General features: G+C 49.2%; 1 protein-coding gene across 1 annotated transcript in view; it reads right to left on the bottom strand.

The window, feature by feature from the left end:
• The window catches only part of FAM89A (family with sequence similarity 89 member A), a 45,160-nt gene continuing 26,580 nt past the window's right edge, over positions 1 to 18,580 (bottom strand). Inside the window, exons 2-3 of the mRNA XM_034663573.1 lie at positions 18,311 to 18,578; positions 1 to 1,145 (exon numbers count right to left, since the gene is read on the bottom strand). Coding sequence (XP_034519464.1) covers positions 882 to 1,145; positions 18,311 to 18,578 — 532 coding nt within the window. The 3' untranslated portion in view covers positions 1 to 881. The remainder of the gene's footprint in view (positions 1,146 to 18,310; positions 18,579 to 18,580) is intronic.

Raw genomic sequence — 18,580 nt, 5'->3', positions numbered from 1 at the left:
TCAGAGAGGTTAGCATTTTATCCTCATTTTTAACCTACAAAGTGTAAAGCGTTCATCAAAGATTTTAATAAATATATTAAGGCTTAAGGTGATCATTGTTTCGAGTGGAAGAGGCAGGACTGCTTTCTAATACGCTAGTTTACATTTAGAATCTTCCAGGACAAAAAATGTATGCCATCTTACAGTGAATGACACAAACCAGGAGCTCACCCCCGTTTCTTTTTGCCAACGTAACACATGTCCGTGTTCTCTTCCTCCCTCCTCCATGGAAGAGACAAAGGAGGATATAAATTTTGACAGGTGAAGGGAATGCAGTTGACTAGTGTGACCTGAAATGTTCACTTTTTTGGTACAAAGCTTTCACTGAGTCACCGGGACAGTTAGTAATGCAGCTTACAAAGAAAAACCAACCAAGAGCCCACAAAACGAAAGCAAGGAAGGCTGCCAGATGTATTAAGGGAGGGGGGCCACAAAATGTTAGTTCTCCTACACTGCAACTTGGAGGCAATTCCTACGAGAGAGAGTAGCAAATCGTCTACCACCTGCAAGACTAGTACAAGTCGTCTGTGTGAAATGCCCGGGACGGTCGTCCCCCAGGATCCTCCTGTTAGATTCCCAGCATGGACAGGACTCGTGGGCAGGAGCGCACTGGTACCGCGGTGCCAAGCAGGTCGCCGAGCACCTCGAGGCCACCTAACCAGAAACTCCAGCCATTGCAACAGGCTGCCACGTGTCCTCCTGATTAAACTGGCAGCATTGGCCGCTGGCGCCCGAAGACAGCCCACAATGGAGGAACACAGGAGCTTTCTTCTAGAGGAGAAGCTGAGGCTGACGGCGTGTCCGGCAGCAGCAGTGGCCTCTCCCTCTGCTGAGATCCCTTTCTAGATGGACTCCAGAATCCAGTCGCTGCTGGACAGCGAGGAGACAGGCAGCAACAGGTCCCTCGGGGGGCCCCGTTCCCTCCCATCCTGGAGGGCGCTGTGCTCCTGGAAATATTCCTCCTCCTCATCGAAGAAGCCATTCTCCAGAGCGTAAGTGCTGTCTGGGCTGGACGCGGCCTGGCATGCTCCCTTATATTCCTGAATGGACTCGTAGAGGCTATAGAGTTGGCAGAGCAAGGACATGTCCAGCTGTCGGAGGCCAACCTTGAGGGAAGGGGTGGGGAGGTAAAAACAAGAAGTCAGCACTTGAGTTTAATTTTAGTTGAACACTCAGCCAGCGATCTGCTCATGCCAGCACATTCTTTCCATACAGTGAACGACTCGGAGCATCCCTTGAATGCTTTGGATTTCCAATTTTGAGAAAACCTTAATTGTGGGATGCCCACACCTCAGACATGACTCAGAGTGACAGGGAAGGATCACACCTGCGGGATGGCAGGCCCCAGCCTGCGGAATTTACCCTGGCACTCGGGCACGCCCTGGGAAGGAACAGCACTCCAACTTCTGGTGGCCCCAGCTGGTTTCACTTCGGACACCAAGATCCAAGTGTGTCATTTCCTCTTGCTGTGATCAGATTCAGAGAGGACCCACATGTGCCTTCTCTGATACCGCAATCATTCTCAACTCCCGGGGACAACAGTCCCCTTGCCAGTGACAGCGGCTCACCGGTCAGTGTCACACACACCGCCCCCTGGAGCACCCACCCTCTAATCAGCTTGGCATCCAGGCTCCCAAGAGTGGTGTTCTGACTCCTTCTCCTCCAGACAAGGTCAGTCGTACCCTAAGATCCCTGGGGGGTCACGTCCCAGAGCAAGCGACTAAGTCCAGTAAGACTTGGGGGCCGCCACAGAGTCTCTCGGAAAATACTTTCACCAGTAATGACAGAACAAAGAATATTGGAAAATCACATATTTGTTTATCTTCAAGTTCCCCTCTTCCCATGGCCCGTCCCAAGGGAAAGAGCAAAGTCAGCACAGGGAAATGCATGGTTTCCATCAATCCTAAAGAGAGAAGGGTTAACCTGCTTGGAAATGCAGCCTAGACTAGCGCACCTGACACTTTCACATGCACGAGAATCACCTGGGCATCTTGTAAACCACGAGGCTTCTGGTTTGGCAGGTGTGAGGCCCCTGGTGACAGGGCTGCTGAGCCCTGCTGTGAGGCACCCCCTCCCCGTGCCAAGGGCAGAAACTCTGAACTGGAGGCTAGGAGACCTGCCTTCTGCTGCTTGGCCCTTGAGCAAGTCTTGTATCATCTCTATACCTTGGCTGATGACAAAAGAGAATAATATTTCTCTTATGGGGCTACTGGGAGGATTCAAGGAGCTATCCATCCATTTTCATAAACAGTAATCGAATGCTACTGTGTAGCAACTTAAGGGCTAACGCGTGGGAACACGCAGGCAGAAAACACAGAGAAAGAGAAGATCTACGGTCTTCATAATTACCCAGCAGTGAGATCTGCCACATGAGACTCGCACACAAGGGAAGCTGGGGTCCAGAAAGCAGCACTCACCTCGTAACAAGACAGGTGTTAAATGCCAAGTTACTCTTCATAGCCTTCAACCACGCTAAATGGCCAAGCAGACAGTGGCTCTCTCTCTACCACGCCTGAACAGACCATAAAAACAGAACCAAGTCCCACCGAATTTGCGTATGTTGCCACGACATTCAGAGAAGACTTCAGGATACAGGTCTGAGAGGGCAGACCGGCTCAAAGGCATCCTATTCTTGAAAGTACACCTTGAATAGGTCAAGCCACGGACAAACCAAGAGATGCCCAGGCTTGCCACAGATGGGTCAGACATCATCACTCCTTGTCCTGATGGCTTGTGTGCGTGTGTTGTCAGACAGAAAAGTGGGTTCCTGACATCTGTGTTGGAAAAAACACCCAGACGATGCTGACAACCAGTTTCAGTGAAGAAACCAGTGTTCTCGACACAAATCCCTGTCTTTCCTGGGTCACTTATATGTATTCTCCTGTGAGCACTGACTTCCAGGCCAGCAGGCAGAAGAGCATGGAATCATGGGTTCCCGCTGCAGAGCCTGCCTGCTTGGGTTCACATGCTGGCTCTGCCACGCGCTAGCTGTGAGACCCTGGACATCCTGTTTGACTCCCAAAAAGAGTAACAGCTACTACTGTGGTGATTATGTTCATGATTCTCTCCACTTTGCCAGCCTCAGAATCTCAACCTGGAAAGGAATGGCAGGTGTGGGACTTACCAGGCATCAGGGTTCCTGGAAACAGCAGTGGCCCCCATGGCGCCATGTTCCTCCTGCCCCAACTCAATCGTGAACACCGAGCAGGAACCACCCGACCACCTTCGGTAGAAGGCTGCCAGGGCAGTCAAGCCGGATGAAAATTAACCAGCAAACCTGCTTCTTGAGGGCCAGGGTGGACACTGTAGACTCTCAAATAGGAAAGGACCTTAAATGTCTCACCTTCAAACCCTAAAACCCTTCCACACCAGTTCATTTATTTCCAAGCAGACATAATGCTTCTCCACTCAAAGTCAAAATCTTCCAGCCTGTAGGTTCTAGGGCCCTTGATACTACGTGTAACTGTTCCACGTACACACAAATCTCATTTCTCTCTCAGCTGCCTTTCAGATATTTAAAGGTAATTTTCATTCCACCACTTCTACCCCCTGGAAAAAACTGTCTTCTCCAGCCAGTAGCTTCAGGTCTATCAACTCTTCGTGATGACCTTCTGGCCCATTTTAACCATCAGGTCCGTTTCCCTGGACTCGCTCCTGTCTCCCACGGCTCCTCCAGTGTCCAGATCTGAACTCGGTAACGAGGACTGCAAGATTCTGTCTTGGCAAAGTCTCGCCTACCTATCTGATCTAGGATTTAATACAAGGAATGTGAACTTTAATAAAGAGAGTCACACCCTCCCAGAGCCACACTAGTGTTTGCTTAAAAAGTCATAGACTCATACAACACGGGTTGCTAACTACACTGGGATGAAAAAAAAAATCATAGAAAGATTTATCTGGTGTCCTGGAGCTATTTCTACTGAGTCACTCTGACGCCAGTAGGGTTGGGCTAGCCCAAGCCCATTTCCCACCTTGGAAATGAAGAATGGGGACACAGCAGAAGGGGGAGGGAGCAACGTGCTCCTGGACCGGGTCTGACTCTCATGCTCTGGGCAGGTGGGGAGTGAGCGTAGGTGACAGCAGGAGCCTGGGCTCCACGGCTCTAGAACCCCTGCCAGGTTCTCAGGAGCAGACTTCCCCTGAACGTGCACTACGCAAAGCCCTGCGGTCCAAGGCTTTCCTCTTCAGCTGCCATGTCCAAGGTCCTCCAGGCTTCGAGCTGCATTGTGTCCTGGGGACCTCTCTGCATTGCAGCAACCGATGACTCACAAAGCTGCCCTGTCTTCAGGTAGAACACTGGCCTAGAAACGGAGGGCTGACCCGCCTAGGAAGACAGCTCGGTCCCACGCACACCTATCACACGGCTGAGCAATGCCAAGGGCTTAGGCTAATTGAACAGGGACTGAAGCACACACACGTGCAGGCACATGCCTCTGCACATTCAGCTTCTCAGGGCCTTCTGCAGGCACTAGACCAAAGCTCCTCTGACTTCCCAGCAATCCTCTAAATTAGTGAGGAGGGTAGGAGGTAAGGAGCCATGAGCAAAGCCAACTCCCAGCCTGGACGCCTCTCCCTCCACTGTGGTTGTTCAGCACCTGTGCCGAAATTTTCTAGACGCAAACTGCAAATCCCTAGGCAGCATTCCATGATCCGGTCTGACTCTCCTCTCCCCTACCCGCACCTCATGCCTCAGTGGGCCGAAGGCCCCCTCCCCCAGACTGTCCCGGACCTGTCCCCACTGTGTCGGTCAAAGCCTGCTTGCTCGCCCTGCCCAACACCAGCTTCTCCTCCCCTCTTGGGACTTTGACTGGTTCAGCCACAGGTGCTGCTCACTCCCCTACCTCCTCTGCCTGCACTATTATCCTCTACCTTTCACTGCTGGTAAGCACATGGGTCTTTCTTCGAATGCAAGACAAGCCCACATGCAGTGGCCCCTTCTTCCTCTGGGATCCCCAGCACCCAGCACCCAGCACCCAGCACAGAGCCTTGCCATGTGGACACTCAGATACTGGGCAACTCTGTGAAAACAACTCTCGGTAGAGACACCCTCCAAAGGACATCTGGCTGCAACAGCAGCCCGGCAGTGGGGTCGTGTGGGGACCAGCAGGCCCCTTGCTACACCCCGCAGGGAGCTGCAGAGGTGGCAGGGCTGGAAGAGGCAGCCCTTTGTGCCCAGAGCACGCCAACGGGCCCCGAAGAAAGCCCCAGACCACGTGGTTATTGCCGCATCAACAAAAAAAGCCTCACCTTCTGCTTGACAGAAGACCCAAACCCAAGTTTGCTCCCTGAGTGTTCTTTCTAGACTCACACTGTCTGCAGCTGGGAGAGAGACTCACGACAGGCCCAGAAATCAGTCTCTTAACCCTGAAGACCCAAGGGTCTGCGAACGTGGGAAGGGGAGAGAGGGACCACGCCATGGAATTACATTGCAGAATTGTTTCAGAACGTGATTAAATCACCCACAAACGGGAACATGTCCTTCCAGAAAAAAGGAGTGGGGAAGCAGGGAACGCCGTCTGCAAGCCCACTAACCCTCACCACCGTCCCCATTCTACAAACAAGGGAAGCCTGTCATCGTAGTGATGTGTTCATGTGTTCCCACATGTCCCTGCAAGATGGCTGATCTAATTCACAGCTACAATCAGAAAATACAGCTCTTTTTTGAAAGCAGATTTTAAAAATTCAGATACTTTAAGAAAAATACAGAATTCTAAGACCCTGTAATTTGTAGCCCTTATTCTAGACCTTCAAGACAATTAAGAACAATCAACCAGTTTCCACCGCTTTCAACTGCTGATGCCATTCCTTCCTCTCTCTGTCCCGGCTTCCTGCTTCACTTCCTGATCATTCCCTTCTCTCTCCCCGTGCACAGAGCTCGCCTGCACCCCTCCTGCTGCATGCAGCACAGGGAGCTCACCAATCCACAGCATCTCTAACAATGGAGCCAAACAACCCTGAATCATCCTCGAAATTGTCTCAAAAACACAACGGACTGGCCACTGAATACACCTCAGACAGGTGGCTCCAGCTGGGTTTGGGGTCATTACATTTCTGACTTTCTTTGGAGGGTGCTGTGGAGGACAGAGTTCTTCCAAACTTTCAAAAAATTACAACAGACACAGGACCATTCGGATACGAGGCTTAGAAGATGAAAGGAACTTTTTAAAAGGAAACTTTTGTCAGGTCAAAACAAAGCATCAAGAAAAACTTGAGGATATTTTTAAGAAATAAGTTGTATTTACAAAAAATAGTCTTTATGTATGAAACTAAAAATGAGTTGGTGTAATTCACTAGTACATTTAAGGGACATAAACAAAAGCCAACTTCTTCTCAAATACAGCAATGAGTAGAAAACAGAAACATATATCAAAAGAAACGGTCTCATTTGCGCCTTGTTCCGGGGCCCCAGCCGAGTCTGTGGGCTGAGCTGGGAAGAAGCAGCGCGAGGTGTGTGGGGATGGGTTAGGTCAGGAAATCACACTGGGGTCTGCTCTGAAATGACGCCCACCCCACACCAGACCGTCTATCTCCCCACCACCGCCTTCCTCAACTGAAGTTGACAAACACCCCACCTCACCCTGGGTGGGAGTGATGTATGGATCCCAAGCGAAGCTACAGAATCAGGAACGTAGCATGGGAGTTGGGGGGGGGGCAGATGCAGAAAAAGTGTGTTGTATGAAAGTGTACCTTGGAACATAAGGTGGTAGGAACATGGTTTAAAGTATCAGGGTATAGTCATACAATAAAAACTAGGCGGTCATTTCAAGGGATGAGCAGCTGGGTATGTTCTAGAGAAGTGACCCATGTGCCTGGCACAAAAGCTCAGGTTACCAACCGTACGTTAGCAGGAACTCCCCTTCTATGTACATGCACACATGTGTGCAAGCTTCTGACCGGAGGAGAAAAGGTCTGCTGGCAGAACTTACGTCTAGAAAGCGGGATCACTATTTGCAGCCTTCTGTACAGCTTGATTTTTTTCTCAACAAGGATGATACTCTTAATTGTAAAAACTAGTAGTAATAAAGTATCATATTATGTAGGCACACGATGTAGGACTGCTTGGCAAGGTCTATCGAAAGCCAGCTAACTTTAACCAGCTAACTATTCATTTCCTTTTTTTAAAAGATTTTATATCTTTATTTTAGGAGGGGGAGGGGCAGAGGGAGAAAGAGAGTCCCAAGCGGACTCCGCACTGAGCGTGGCACCCCACAGAGGGCTTGATCTCAAAACCCTGAGATCAGGACCTGAGCCAAAACCAAGAGTCCAATGCCCAACTGGCTACGCCACCCAGACACCTAGGTTCATTTCTAGGGATTGACTGGAAAATCTTGGCTGGACACAGATACGAAATCCTCATCCTTGCTCGGTGAGGTAGGTGTTGACTCTGTTATGACGAGGAAGTTGGGATCCTGAAAGATGAAGGCCCTTGAAGGAGGGCCTACGGTGGGGGGAAGGGCAGGGAGCGGCACAGTGACAGCCAGCGCCCTGACCATCAGCCTGTCCTGTCCGCACAGCTGACCCAGGCAAGGAGATTCCACAGTGTCCACTGTGGTATGTGGCCAGCTGCTAACATCACAGGTGACTTTTATTTTTGGCTTTTCTGAATTTTCTGGATTTTCTACCATGAATATGTATTCACTTACAAGGAGAACACTTCAAAGTTATCTTTTTAAAATGTAATGAGTGGCTAAGCATATACAGATGGCTTGTGAATTAATTTTAGAAAGGACTTGGGAAATGCCCCAAATCGAATCAAGGTGTCCAGTACGTATCTGCGGGGCTGGTATGTAACAAAGCAATGACCTAAGGGATCCTAACCTGATTTCTGAATAAAGGATGTGACAAAAGAAGGGCGCTGACCTGCACACTGTTTTGCAAAAGAAAACCAAAGAGAAAGACTCCTTTGGTGTTGATCCAGTAGGGAAGGGGCTATTCACTCGGCAAATCAAGCCTGCCTGAAACAGCCAAAGGCCCTCAAAGGTCCCAGGTGGCCGGTCATCCTGTGCTCACTACGCAAGCTTCCAATCCATCACGTGGTTCCGCACTGCACTCTCCTCTCCTGGGTGGAAAAGAATCCGTACTATTTGGTCTGCTTTAGCTCCTGTGAATACTCTAGGCCCACGAGGCCGAGGACTAGACTCTACAGAGCCGCGGTGATTCAGAGACAGAACAGGGGCTGTATGGTTGCACCCCCAGATTAAGCCACGCCCAACGCTCAGGCAGCTCAGGCACCCGCCCACACAGCCGCTCTACCAGGTAGGACAGTTTCCGTTGTGTTCTTCTGCCGAAGGCTGAAGGCACCCACGCTGACAGAGCCCATTCTGCAAGGTCTCCTCGGACGTGCTTGCTTCTCTCTAACCCCGACTAATACTGGTACCACTGAAGCCTGTTTCCTCTTGCGCTGCTTTAGGCAGAGCTGGAGAAAAACAACCAACCATATTCTTTAAGTAATGGCTTTGCTCATTCTTTCACTATTTTCCCATTATAAAAACAAAGCATTCTAATTACGATAAAATTTCAATGTTTTTCATAATTATGCAAACCATCCTTCCCAAATTCCATGGTCTAAAGCAGCTATCTTCCTATGTTTTAGTTTTGGGGCCGCCTTATAGTCTTAAACACTATGGAGGGCCCCTGCGAGCTCTCGTGATGTGGGTTGTATCTGTCAACACTCACCTTATTATAAGTCAAAACTGAGAAACTTTAATATTGATCCACTTAAACATAAATAATATACCCATTACACGCTAACATATGACATTTTTATAAACAATGCCATTTTGTAAATCTTTTTTTTTTTTATCATTTTGTAAATCTTTTTAATGTCTGGTTTATCTCCTGCATTTGATCCTTTGTGACAGGTTGTTTTGTTTCAAGTAAATGAAGAAAATCTGGCCTCACACCCATATGTAATAGGCTTTCAGAAAACCGGGGGTGTTCTTTTTTGACAATACCCTCTAGTTGGCCGCAGTGCAGAATCTGAAACTATGCCAATGCACTTTTCATACTGTTACATTAAGATCCATTAGTCTTGCACTTTGAATGGATCTTTTAGCCATGTGTGATTTTGTAACAGCAAGCATTTGGGTCTACAAAAAATGTGAAACACTAACTCACCGTATTACGCAGATCTTCCAAATGTTGATCCATTTCCTTAGGTAATTTTTTAAAATATCACATTCATCAATATGACCACCACATAATGATGGACCCCAGGAATGTCTCCAGACCACACTGTAAGAACTGCTGTTTTAAAGATACCCACTTTTAAGGGGGCCTGGGTGGCTCAGTTGGTTAAGTGTCTAATTCTTGTTTTCAGCTCGGGTCATGATCTCAGGGTCCTGAGAGCAAGCCCCATGTCATGCTCCACACTTAGTGAAGAGTCTGCTTGTTCCTCTCCCTCTGCTCCTCTCCCTACCCCACCCCGATCTCTCTCTCTAGAATAAAACCTTTAAAAATATATACATTTAAAAAAATAAAGATACCCACTTTTAGCATTTTAGTATACATCCCTCAAGACACTATGCTTATGCAAGCTGTTTTTTACCTAGTTATCACATATACAAATGTATACATATAGTTTTGTAACTTACTTTTTCATACTGTGAACATCTGAACCACATTCAATGACTGTATAGTATTCTATCACTATTATATATTATATATGATTATAGATCACTGAAATACACATCTGTGTACAAGCAGTATTATTCACTGTGTGACTATTACTATAAGATAAATTTATAACAATGAAATTGGAAGAGAAGCAGAGAAGGGAAAAGAATGCTTTCCTTTCAATCCCTCCCCAGCCCTGGGGCTGCAAACAGCAGACCATCACTCATCAAGGACTTGTAAGAAAGCCTAAAACCTCGTTGTCCAAGATAATGAGTGCAGACATGGACACAGCTGATGATGAAATCAGTGGGACCGGAGGGGAAAACGTGACTTGCTAACAACACACTGGAACATAACACACATTTGAAGGTTAGTTTGTGTTCTGTCATTTCCTTGAATGATATCCAGTTAACTGAAACTCCCCCTCTGCAAGGGGAGATGCAGTTAGGGGAGAAAATCTGAAGCTAAAATCAGAAAACCAAGTTCTAGGATAATATCTAGAAAACCTCATATCATCAGGTGGTGTTTTTGCAGACCTGACATAAAATGCACAAGAAATTCTGTTTTTATGGTGTCTATTTCCCCCAACCCTCTCCGTTACAATGATCATTCTTTTCAGGCTCTGCTGGTGTTTTAGATAAAACAGGATACCTTATTGTTTTCCTTCGCATAGTGTTGTTAAAACACCTTGCCATTTCTCTTTCACTGTGTTGAACTTGGCTATTTTCTCTCTAAGCACAGTCGACAACCTAAGAACACACCAAACAGCCTCTTTCCATGGTCTCTAATCTCCACATGTATTTCAGAAATCCTCAGCCCAGCCTCTCCAGGTTCTAACAGGCCTGTGTCCCCCAGAGGCTGCCCCTTCCCTACAGAGCCCTGGTCCGAGGACAGAGGCTCTCCCTTCTCCCCCAACCCTCTGCAGTCAAGGGCAGTGCTTGCTCCCAGAACCCTGGTAGATGGGATTCTATACCTGCAAAACTAGGCCAGCCCACTGCTCTTAGGGCCAATCAGGCCAGTGAGCAGAACGCACTCATAAAAACAGAACAGGCCACACGCCTTAATGAGTTTCTGCAGCACCACAAGGAAGCCCGAGGGTTTGTCTGTCTCCAAAGTTCCTGGAGGAGGATGTACACCTCCGGGTTATGTGTCCATGAGGGAAGGAGCAACAGGAAAGAAAAGAACCACCTTTCTGCGCCCTGCCTACTTATCACTTGGAAACATCTGGAGCCTGTGGGCAACGAACGAGCTGAAGAGAAGGTCGGGGCTCTGGAGAATGACACTGGGTAATTGGGGGCAAATATCTGACCCAGGCAGTCTCACGGCTGGTTTCCTGTTCGTGGAGTGTGTGGCCGTCTGTAGGGTTTCATACACAGGATTGTGAAAACTTTAGCTTTTCAAACTGAGGTCTGAAGTCGCTGTGGCATTCAGGTGGGCATTCAAGAAGCAGAACTGCAAAGCCTCCACCCGGGGCTCAGTGGCGGGGAACCGCACAAGGGCCACGGTCCTCCTTTTGAGCGCTCCCTGAACTCCACCGGCCACGCAGCCTCTCTACAGCACTGCTGGCCCCGGCAGAGGCAGAAGCGCTCGGGCACTTGCGTGGCGGAGGGCCTCTGGCAGCTGTGAGGCATCCCAACAACTGGGGCACTGTCCCATTCACACGCAACAGAGGAATGCCTTTCACCACAAGTGGGGGAAAAGGAGAGGTTTTGCTTCTCGCAAGATACTTGTAAATTAGGAAAAATACTCATTTATAGTCTCTACAGGTCGGGACAGTAGTAGATAAGGTGATATGAAAAAGTATCTTTCAATCCTCTATCTTCAAATCTTGGGACTGTAAGTATAACCTCACTTAGAGGTAACATCAGAAGTGAATGAAACCAGGGGTGCCTGGGGGGCTCGGTCAATGAAGCGCGGACTTTGGCTCAGGTCATGATCCCAGGGTTTGGGGATGGAGTCCCACTTGGGGCTCCCTACTCAGTGGTCAGTGAGGACTCTCCTTGTCCCTCCGCCCCTCTCCCGGCTCATGCTTGCTCTCTCTCAAATAAATAAAACCTTAAAAAAAAAAAAAGTGAATGAAACCAGGCCAGGGACCCTACCTGCCTGCCCTTACAGCCCCCACCCCCACCTCAAGGACACAAGTGTGCTTTCAAACACATGAACTTTTATATATACACACTTTTCTAGTTGTGCTTTTATTGGGTGAATCCTGGGGTGGGGACAAGTACCATTACAGAGTAATTATGGCCTCAAAACTTTAAGAACTATTACAGCCAGCCTAATTTTTGATGAATGGAGTCAAATAGCAAAGCTGCACGGCTCCTCCTTTTCTTTGTAGAATTTACAACTACCAGGTACAGCTGGGAATGTCCCAGGGACACCAAGCACACTGCAATAGGTAGGTCCTGCACTTGGGCCTACATTAATTTTATGACACAGCAAACTTCTGCAGGCACTGTAAACACCCAGAATGGCAGGAGGGGAAAAGAATTCTATTGCTAGAGCCAAAAGAAGCCTTTGTGGGCACCTGGGTGGCTCAGTCAGTTAAGGATCTGCCCCTGGCTCAGGTCATGACCTCAGGGTTCTGGGACTGAGTCCCGGTCTTGGGCTCCTTGCTCAGCAGGGGCTTCTCCCTCTGCCTACCCCCCACGCGTGCTCTCTCGCATGTTCTATTTCTCACTCTCAAATAAATACATAAAAATCTTGAAAAACAAAAACAAAAGGAGGCTTTGTGGCATTTAATTCTCTTTTTCCCCATAGGGGATCTATAGCTTAAAATAGTGAAGTACTTGCCCAGACTATACCACATAATCTAATAACAGAATTCAAGCTCTTGATGCCTGGGTCAGGAGCTTCCCAGCTCTGAAAGGGCTTGTTAGAAATGTGGACTCTGGGGCACCTGGGTGGCACAGCAGTTAAGCGTCTGCCTTCGGCTCAGGGCGTGATCCGGCGTTCTGGGATCGAGCCCCACATCAGGCTCCTCCGCTGTGAGCCTGCTTCTTCCTCTCCCACTCCCCCAGCTTGTGTTCCCTCTCTCGCTGGCTGTCTCTCTGTCAAATAAATAAATAAAATCTTTAAAAAAAAAAAATGTGGACTCTGCCTTCTCTTAGATTCGGATACTGCTAGTGTAGGAACAGGCCCAGGAATGAGCATTCCCACCAGCAGCCTCGGGGATCCTGGGGCTGGTGGTAAGACCAGTGAAAACACAAAGCCAGAAAAGACAGTGTTAAAGGCCATCAGACATGCCCACTCTCCCGTGATCAACCTCAATCAAGAATGCTGTATTGGTAGCTAACGCTTTTATTCCGGACGGCATTTCATAGGCCTGACTTGGATTGGACCTTTACCATAAAACCTTTTAAAGACTAAAATCCCCTCCCTAAGACAGGTTTCACACACAGGATAAGAACTGAAATCCACTGGGATGTGGGCTATTCAAGCTAATGCATGTCTCCTGGAATACAGTTCACTGCACAAACTCATTAGACGTTTAGTTCTTCTCGCAGAGAAAATGCAGGGAAGAGGAGCATTGCTGGTCTCTGAAATCAAGCTTTATTTAATCAGATTAAATTCTTCCCCTAAACCACTGCAGCTCAGGAACTCAAAAGTTCCATGTGGATGATTTCCCACTCATACATAGGTTGGTGACCAAAATAACTACTTGACGTTTTTTTAAAAAGATTTTATTTATTCATTTGAGAGAAGGGGGGAGGGGCAGAGAAAGAGAATCTCAAGCAGGCCTGATGCGGGGCTTGATCTCATGACCCTGAGATCATGACCTGAGCCGAACTCAAGCCAGCCGCTCGACCCACTGAGCCACCCAGGTGCCCCATTACTTGATGGTTCTAAGGGAAAAAAAAGAAACATGAAAAAAAGGGGTCTCAAATCAAAGCTACTAGAACTTGCCCTTGATGGTTTGAGAGGCAAAACCCCAGAACCGCCAGGGATGCCACCCTCAAACACCTGCTGCCCCCCCATATCTGAGGGTCTTCTGTCTGTGCTTCCATGACTCTTTGAGGTGTCCAAGCTCAATGAGCTAATGTCACAGAGCTCCTGGGCAGGTGGTCTATGTATCAACCTCAAGGCAGGTGTGTGTCAGGGGTCCCGGCTGATGCTGAGAGTCAAGGGTGTCCTTCAGCCACGTGAATGGATTTGAAATGCCAGCTGAGGTCTGCTGAGCAAAGGCGACTTTGTCAGCTTAGCAGATGAGAATCTTTCAAACTGTGGGGTCCTTCAGGGCAAAGTATTTTTCCGTAGGAAGAGGTCTGTGACAGATATCTAAAAGTGTGGCTGTCCAACAGCCCCCTGCTCTATTTCTGCAAACTGGCCTTTCTTTGGGGGATTCCCCAGCACCCCCACCCCATCCACAGGGTCACACTAACTCCGTAAAAGGCACAAACTCGGTCCTTAGTCACTACTAGCTGGTCCAGACTGGCCAGACAGCTCGAGCTGGGGCCACAGGCGTCCCTCCACAGTGTTTACAAACTGGAACTAAGAAGCATGGCCAAAACTGAGTGCAGACCCGGTTAGCAGCCACGGTCCAAACAGTAGGAAAAAAATAAAATGGCAGGGGGAGAGAGGAGACTACAGCGGACTTCCCAGGGGCCCCGTTAGCCCTGGTTCCAGTCCATCTCTGTGTATGCCCAGCCCTTCAAGAGTCTCCTTTTGCAAGAGCTAGTTCAGACTGAGTTACAATTACTAATACAGAGACTCAAGAAAACTGAGAAGAGGTCCGGACCGCAGCCCCCCCACTGCTGTAAAGATGACCACATCTACCAGCTGGTGGAAATTCCCCACAGCTAGAGAGTCCCCATTCACCCTTGTATCTCCGCAGCACTGGACACCTAACGCGCACCCCGTAAACATCTGCACCATCTCGTGTTTAAAATGCACACACACACAAACTCAGCCTCTTGCTTTAAAGGAGTCTTTTGGTCTATAGAGCAGTCACTGTCTGTGTGACTCTCACGGCTTTCCCAATGGGCCCACTGGGGCAGGGGCTGGGGACCCACGGCAGGACCGAGCTTCACAGAAGAGGGGTTCCTAGAGTGGGAAGTGCTGAAACGCGGGGTGCAGTGGAAACCACAATTCTCAAGCAGAGCACAGCGCCACCAATCACAGGACAGAAGCCTGTGCCCTCACAAGGCCCGGATGCCCACTGCCCCAAGTTCCACCCTCACCATCCCTCAACGGCGTATCAGCAGGTCCAAGTCTCTTTCCCAGCCTCCAGCTCCTCATTCTTAAATGTGTGACATGCTCCTCCACTGATGTAATGGCAAACCACCTTTCCCCCTAAAGGAGCCACTCCTCTTGACTCCCCCATCGCTGCAATGAACCCTACCTTCCCAGTGACAGCTTTGCAAGGTTATTACTGTGTCGCACAATGGCACACCAGTTACTGCACACAGTATAATGTGTATTGACTAGGAAAACCTTTGCACTATGTGCCCCCGAAAAAGCAAATAAGGTCGTATAATGTGATCCGTGTGTATTTGTGTTAGTGTGAGTGCACACACATGCCGGCACTATAATGCAATGGTTAAAACAGGGCTTTGGGTGGGGAGGGCCTGGGTGGCTCAGCCAGTTGAGTGTCTGTCTTCAGTTTAGGTCATGATCCCAGGGTCCTGCGTCCAGCACCCTGCTCGGCGGGGAGCCCACTTCTCCCTCTCCTGCTCCCCCTGCTTGTGCTCTCTCTCTCTCTCTCAAATAAAAAATCCTAAAAAAAAACCAAACAGGGCTTTGAAACATAACTGGTTGAATATGTGATCGTAGGGGAGTTAAATTCTGAGTGATTTTTTAAAAAATACATGAAATAGGATGGACCTAGAGGGTATTATGCTAAGCGCAATAAGTCAGACACAGAAAGACAAATACCATATGATTTCACTTACATGTGGAATCTAAAAAGCAAAACAAATGAACAAACAAACAAAAAGCAGAAACAGACTCATAAATACAGAGAACAAACCAATGGTTGCCAGAGGAGATGGGGGTAGGGAGGATAAGCAAAATGGGCAAAAGGGAATGGGAGGTGCAGGCGTCCAGTTCTGGAATGAGTAAGTCACAGGGATGGAAAGGAGAGCATAGAGCACACAGTCAGTCAATGGTATGGTAACAGGCTCGTACGGTGACAGATGGTGGATACACTCGCAGTGAGCACACCTTAACACACAGATTTGAGTCACTATGTTGCACACTCGAAGCTAATGTCACATCCTGTGTCAGTAAACAAAGAGATAAATAAACTAGATTCTCTGTATCCATCTCAGAGAAGTTATGCATAGAAAGCATTTACATTGTGCCTACACAGGAGATACCCTAACGATTAACAGTGGTTATGTCGAGGTGCTCAGACTGTGAGTAATTTTTAATTGTTTTGCTCAGCCACACTTTCCATAAAAACGCTCAAGTCACCTCCCTGCATTTTCTGCATCAGAGATGCGTCTCGCATTGCATTCCTGTTTCCTGTTCACTGGCCCCCGCCCTGATGGAGGCTCTCACCTTCTCCCAGCACACTTCCCGCTCTTTCTACACACCCTGCAATCACATTGATGCTATTCCCTTATTCCAGCTTTGCTGCTCCTTTCCCACTGCCCTTGTCCCTTGATAAAATTCTGTTGCCTTCAGAGGCCTTCCCACACCACCACTGTTTGCACAGGGCTTAAAAAAAAAAAAAAAGATTAATTACATTAATCTGTGATTGCACAGGACTTTTTAAAAAAGGGATTCATCACATTCGGCCACAACTGCTAGTATGTTCCTTGACACAGATTTGACCTCAGGCCTTCCAATGAAATAGATCAACACAAACTATTACACAGACAATTCAGGAATGAACTCAGCTTAGGTTACCACTCAGACCCTACTGCCCCAGGGTAGTAAATCTCTTAAAGCCAACAGACCTAGAGCACTTTTAAAGGACCTTGTGACATTCTGTGAAAGAACTTGTCAAGGCCTGTAGCCATTGATCTTCCTTATCTTTCTCTCAGCTAAATATCAGACTGACCAAAGATGGCTGTTTATTTCCCTTGTGCTTCAAACAGTTAGGCTTAGAGAGAGCTCTGCTCCAAGGCGTAATTATAAGGTTGTGGCTGTTCTTCAGCTGCACCAGGAGGGACCTGGAAAAATACTTTTGGGAATGGCACATTGACTCCCAAGCCATCAGAGCATATTATAAACCAGAGCTTCCCAAAAGGAGTGGCCCTGAGGTTTTCCTGTCTGTTCCAGTATGGGACTTAACCCAGGATGAGTCTTCCCATGTCACCCCCATATTTATGCTACATCCAAGTTCAGACTGTAAACATACTAGATGTAGGTTTATCTAATTAAAATACAGCTCACTAGCTGTGCAATGCTGGTGTCAATGTTTATTAATAAATAAAAACGGTTGTCTTGGAATTTAAGTCATTCTGTAAGAAGCTTAAGAAATCTACTCAGAGAGGACTGAAAATCACAATTTCAATGCCAGCTACAGAGTGGGAAGACAATATCTGATTGATTAAAAAATGTTAATTTAAGGGTGCTTTTCTAGATTTAATTGTCTTACTTTTCAGAATGGAGGCATAAATTGAATGCTTCTAAACAACATCTTAATATACTAGGTCCATATTTAAAGCTTTTCGGCAAATGTATTCTTAGGAAAAGAGCAGATTTCGTATATTAGATCTCCTTAATAAAGTTTTTACCTGCACTTAGGACAGGCACTGAGAGAAAGGAAGGGGCAAAAAGTGAGCGGGTGGCCAGGGGTAGGTGACTAGGGGCCAGCGAAGGCGTAGAAAGGAGGAAGTTTTCCAGTTCTCTGCTGGCCTGGCCTAAGCCTGGAGACGAAAGCTGGAGAAAGGCTCTGTGCCACCTAAATCGCTGCCCTTGCCCTGTTTTTGGCGTCATGTGAAATCGTGTGTCCCGGTCCACACACTTCAAATGTGCTTCCCAAGGACTGAGAAAAACTAAGCCCCATTGTTTGGCGCCCAGACTCAGCCTGAAGAACCCACAGGGGCTTCACCCAGACGGGGAGCGCATCCCCTCCATTCTTCTCTAGCGGGCGTGGGGGTTCGGCTCCACCGCGCAGAGGGGATGGGCCGAGCGTTCGCCTTCACAGCCATCTGGGGCCAGAGCCATCCCGCAGTAATCGGATTCTGCACGCGCCGCCTGGGGCGCGGGGGAGGGGGCGAGGGCTGTTCCAATTGCCAGGACAAAAACTGTCCTCTCCAAGGCTGGAAGATACAATCGCACACAGCTCTAAAGCCCGCCGCCGCAGTAAAAGCCCTTCCCCGACCCGGGAGGTCTGTCTGACTCCGGACAGGGGTGACCAAGCCGCGCCCGCCGCGAGGCCACGAGTGAACCCCACGCCGCGCCTCCCGCCGCCGGTCTCCGAGCCAGCTGGGGCCGGACTCGGGGCGCCCGGGCTCCGGAAACTGCCTTTTCAGTGGGGAGCCCCCCGGGTAAGGGTCCCACCGCGGACAGAGAGGACTAGTAAAGGGATAGCTGAGAGGACAGTGCCCCTCTCTCGGCGCTGGCGCCTGGGGCAAAAGAGCCAGAAAGGGGCGGGTGGGCGCGGGGACTTCCGGAGCAGAGTGCGGGTCCCGGCGAACTTTCCCGGGACGGCGAGCCCGGACGGAGGAACACCCCCCGCCCCGGCCCGCGGAGCTCCCCTTACCATCTCCTTGCGGAGCAGGGCCAGCGCGGCGTCCAGGTTGGGAGGTTTGGCGGGCAGCCCCGCAGCCCGGGCCCCGCCGCCGCTCGCGCCCCCGCGGCTCAGCTCGTCCTGGATGCGCGACTTCTGCGCGTACAGCCGCTCCAGGTGCCGCCAGCCCCCCGACGCGCCGCCGCCCGACGCCGAGTGCAGCAGCCCGCTCAGGCTCTTGGGCAGCGGGGGCAGCCCGTCCACCCGCAGCCCCCCGCACCGCGTCCGCCACCCCCGGCGCCG

This window comes from Ailuropoda melanoleuca, chromosome 6 (assembly GCF_002007445.2).
Source record: "Ailuropoda melanoleuca isolate Jingjing chromosome 6, ASM200744v2, whole genome shotgun sequence".
NCBI lineage: Eukaryota > Metazoa > Chordata > Mammalia > Carnivora > Ursidae > Ailuropoda > Ailuropoda melanoleuca.
Note: the sequence above shows the minus strand (reverse complement) of the source record. Positions and strands in the feature narration are given on the sequence as shown.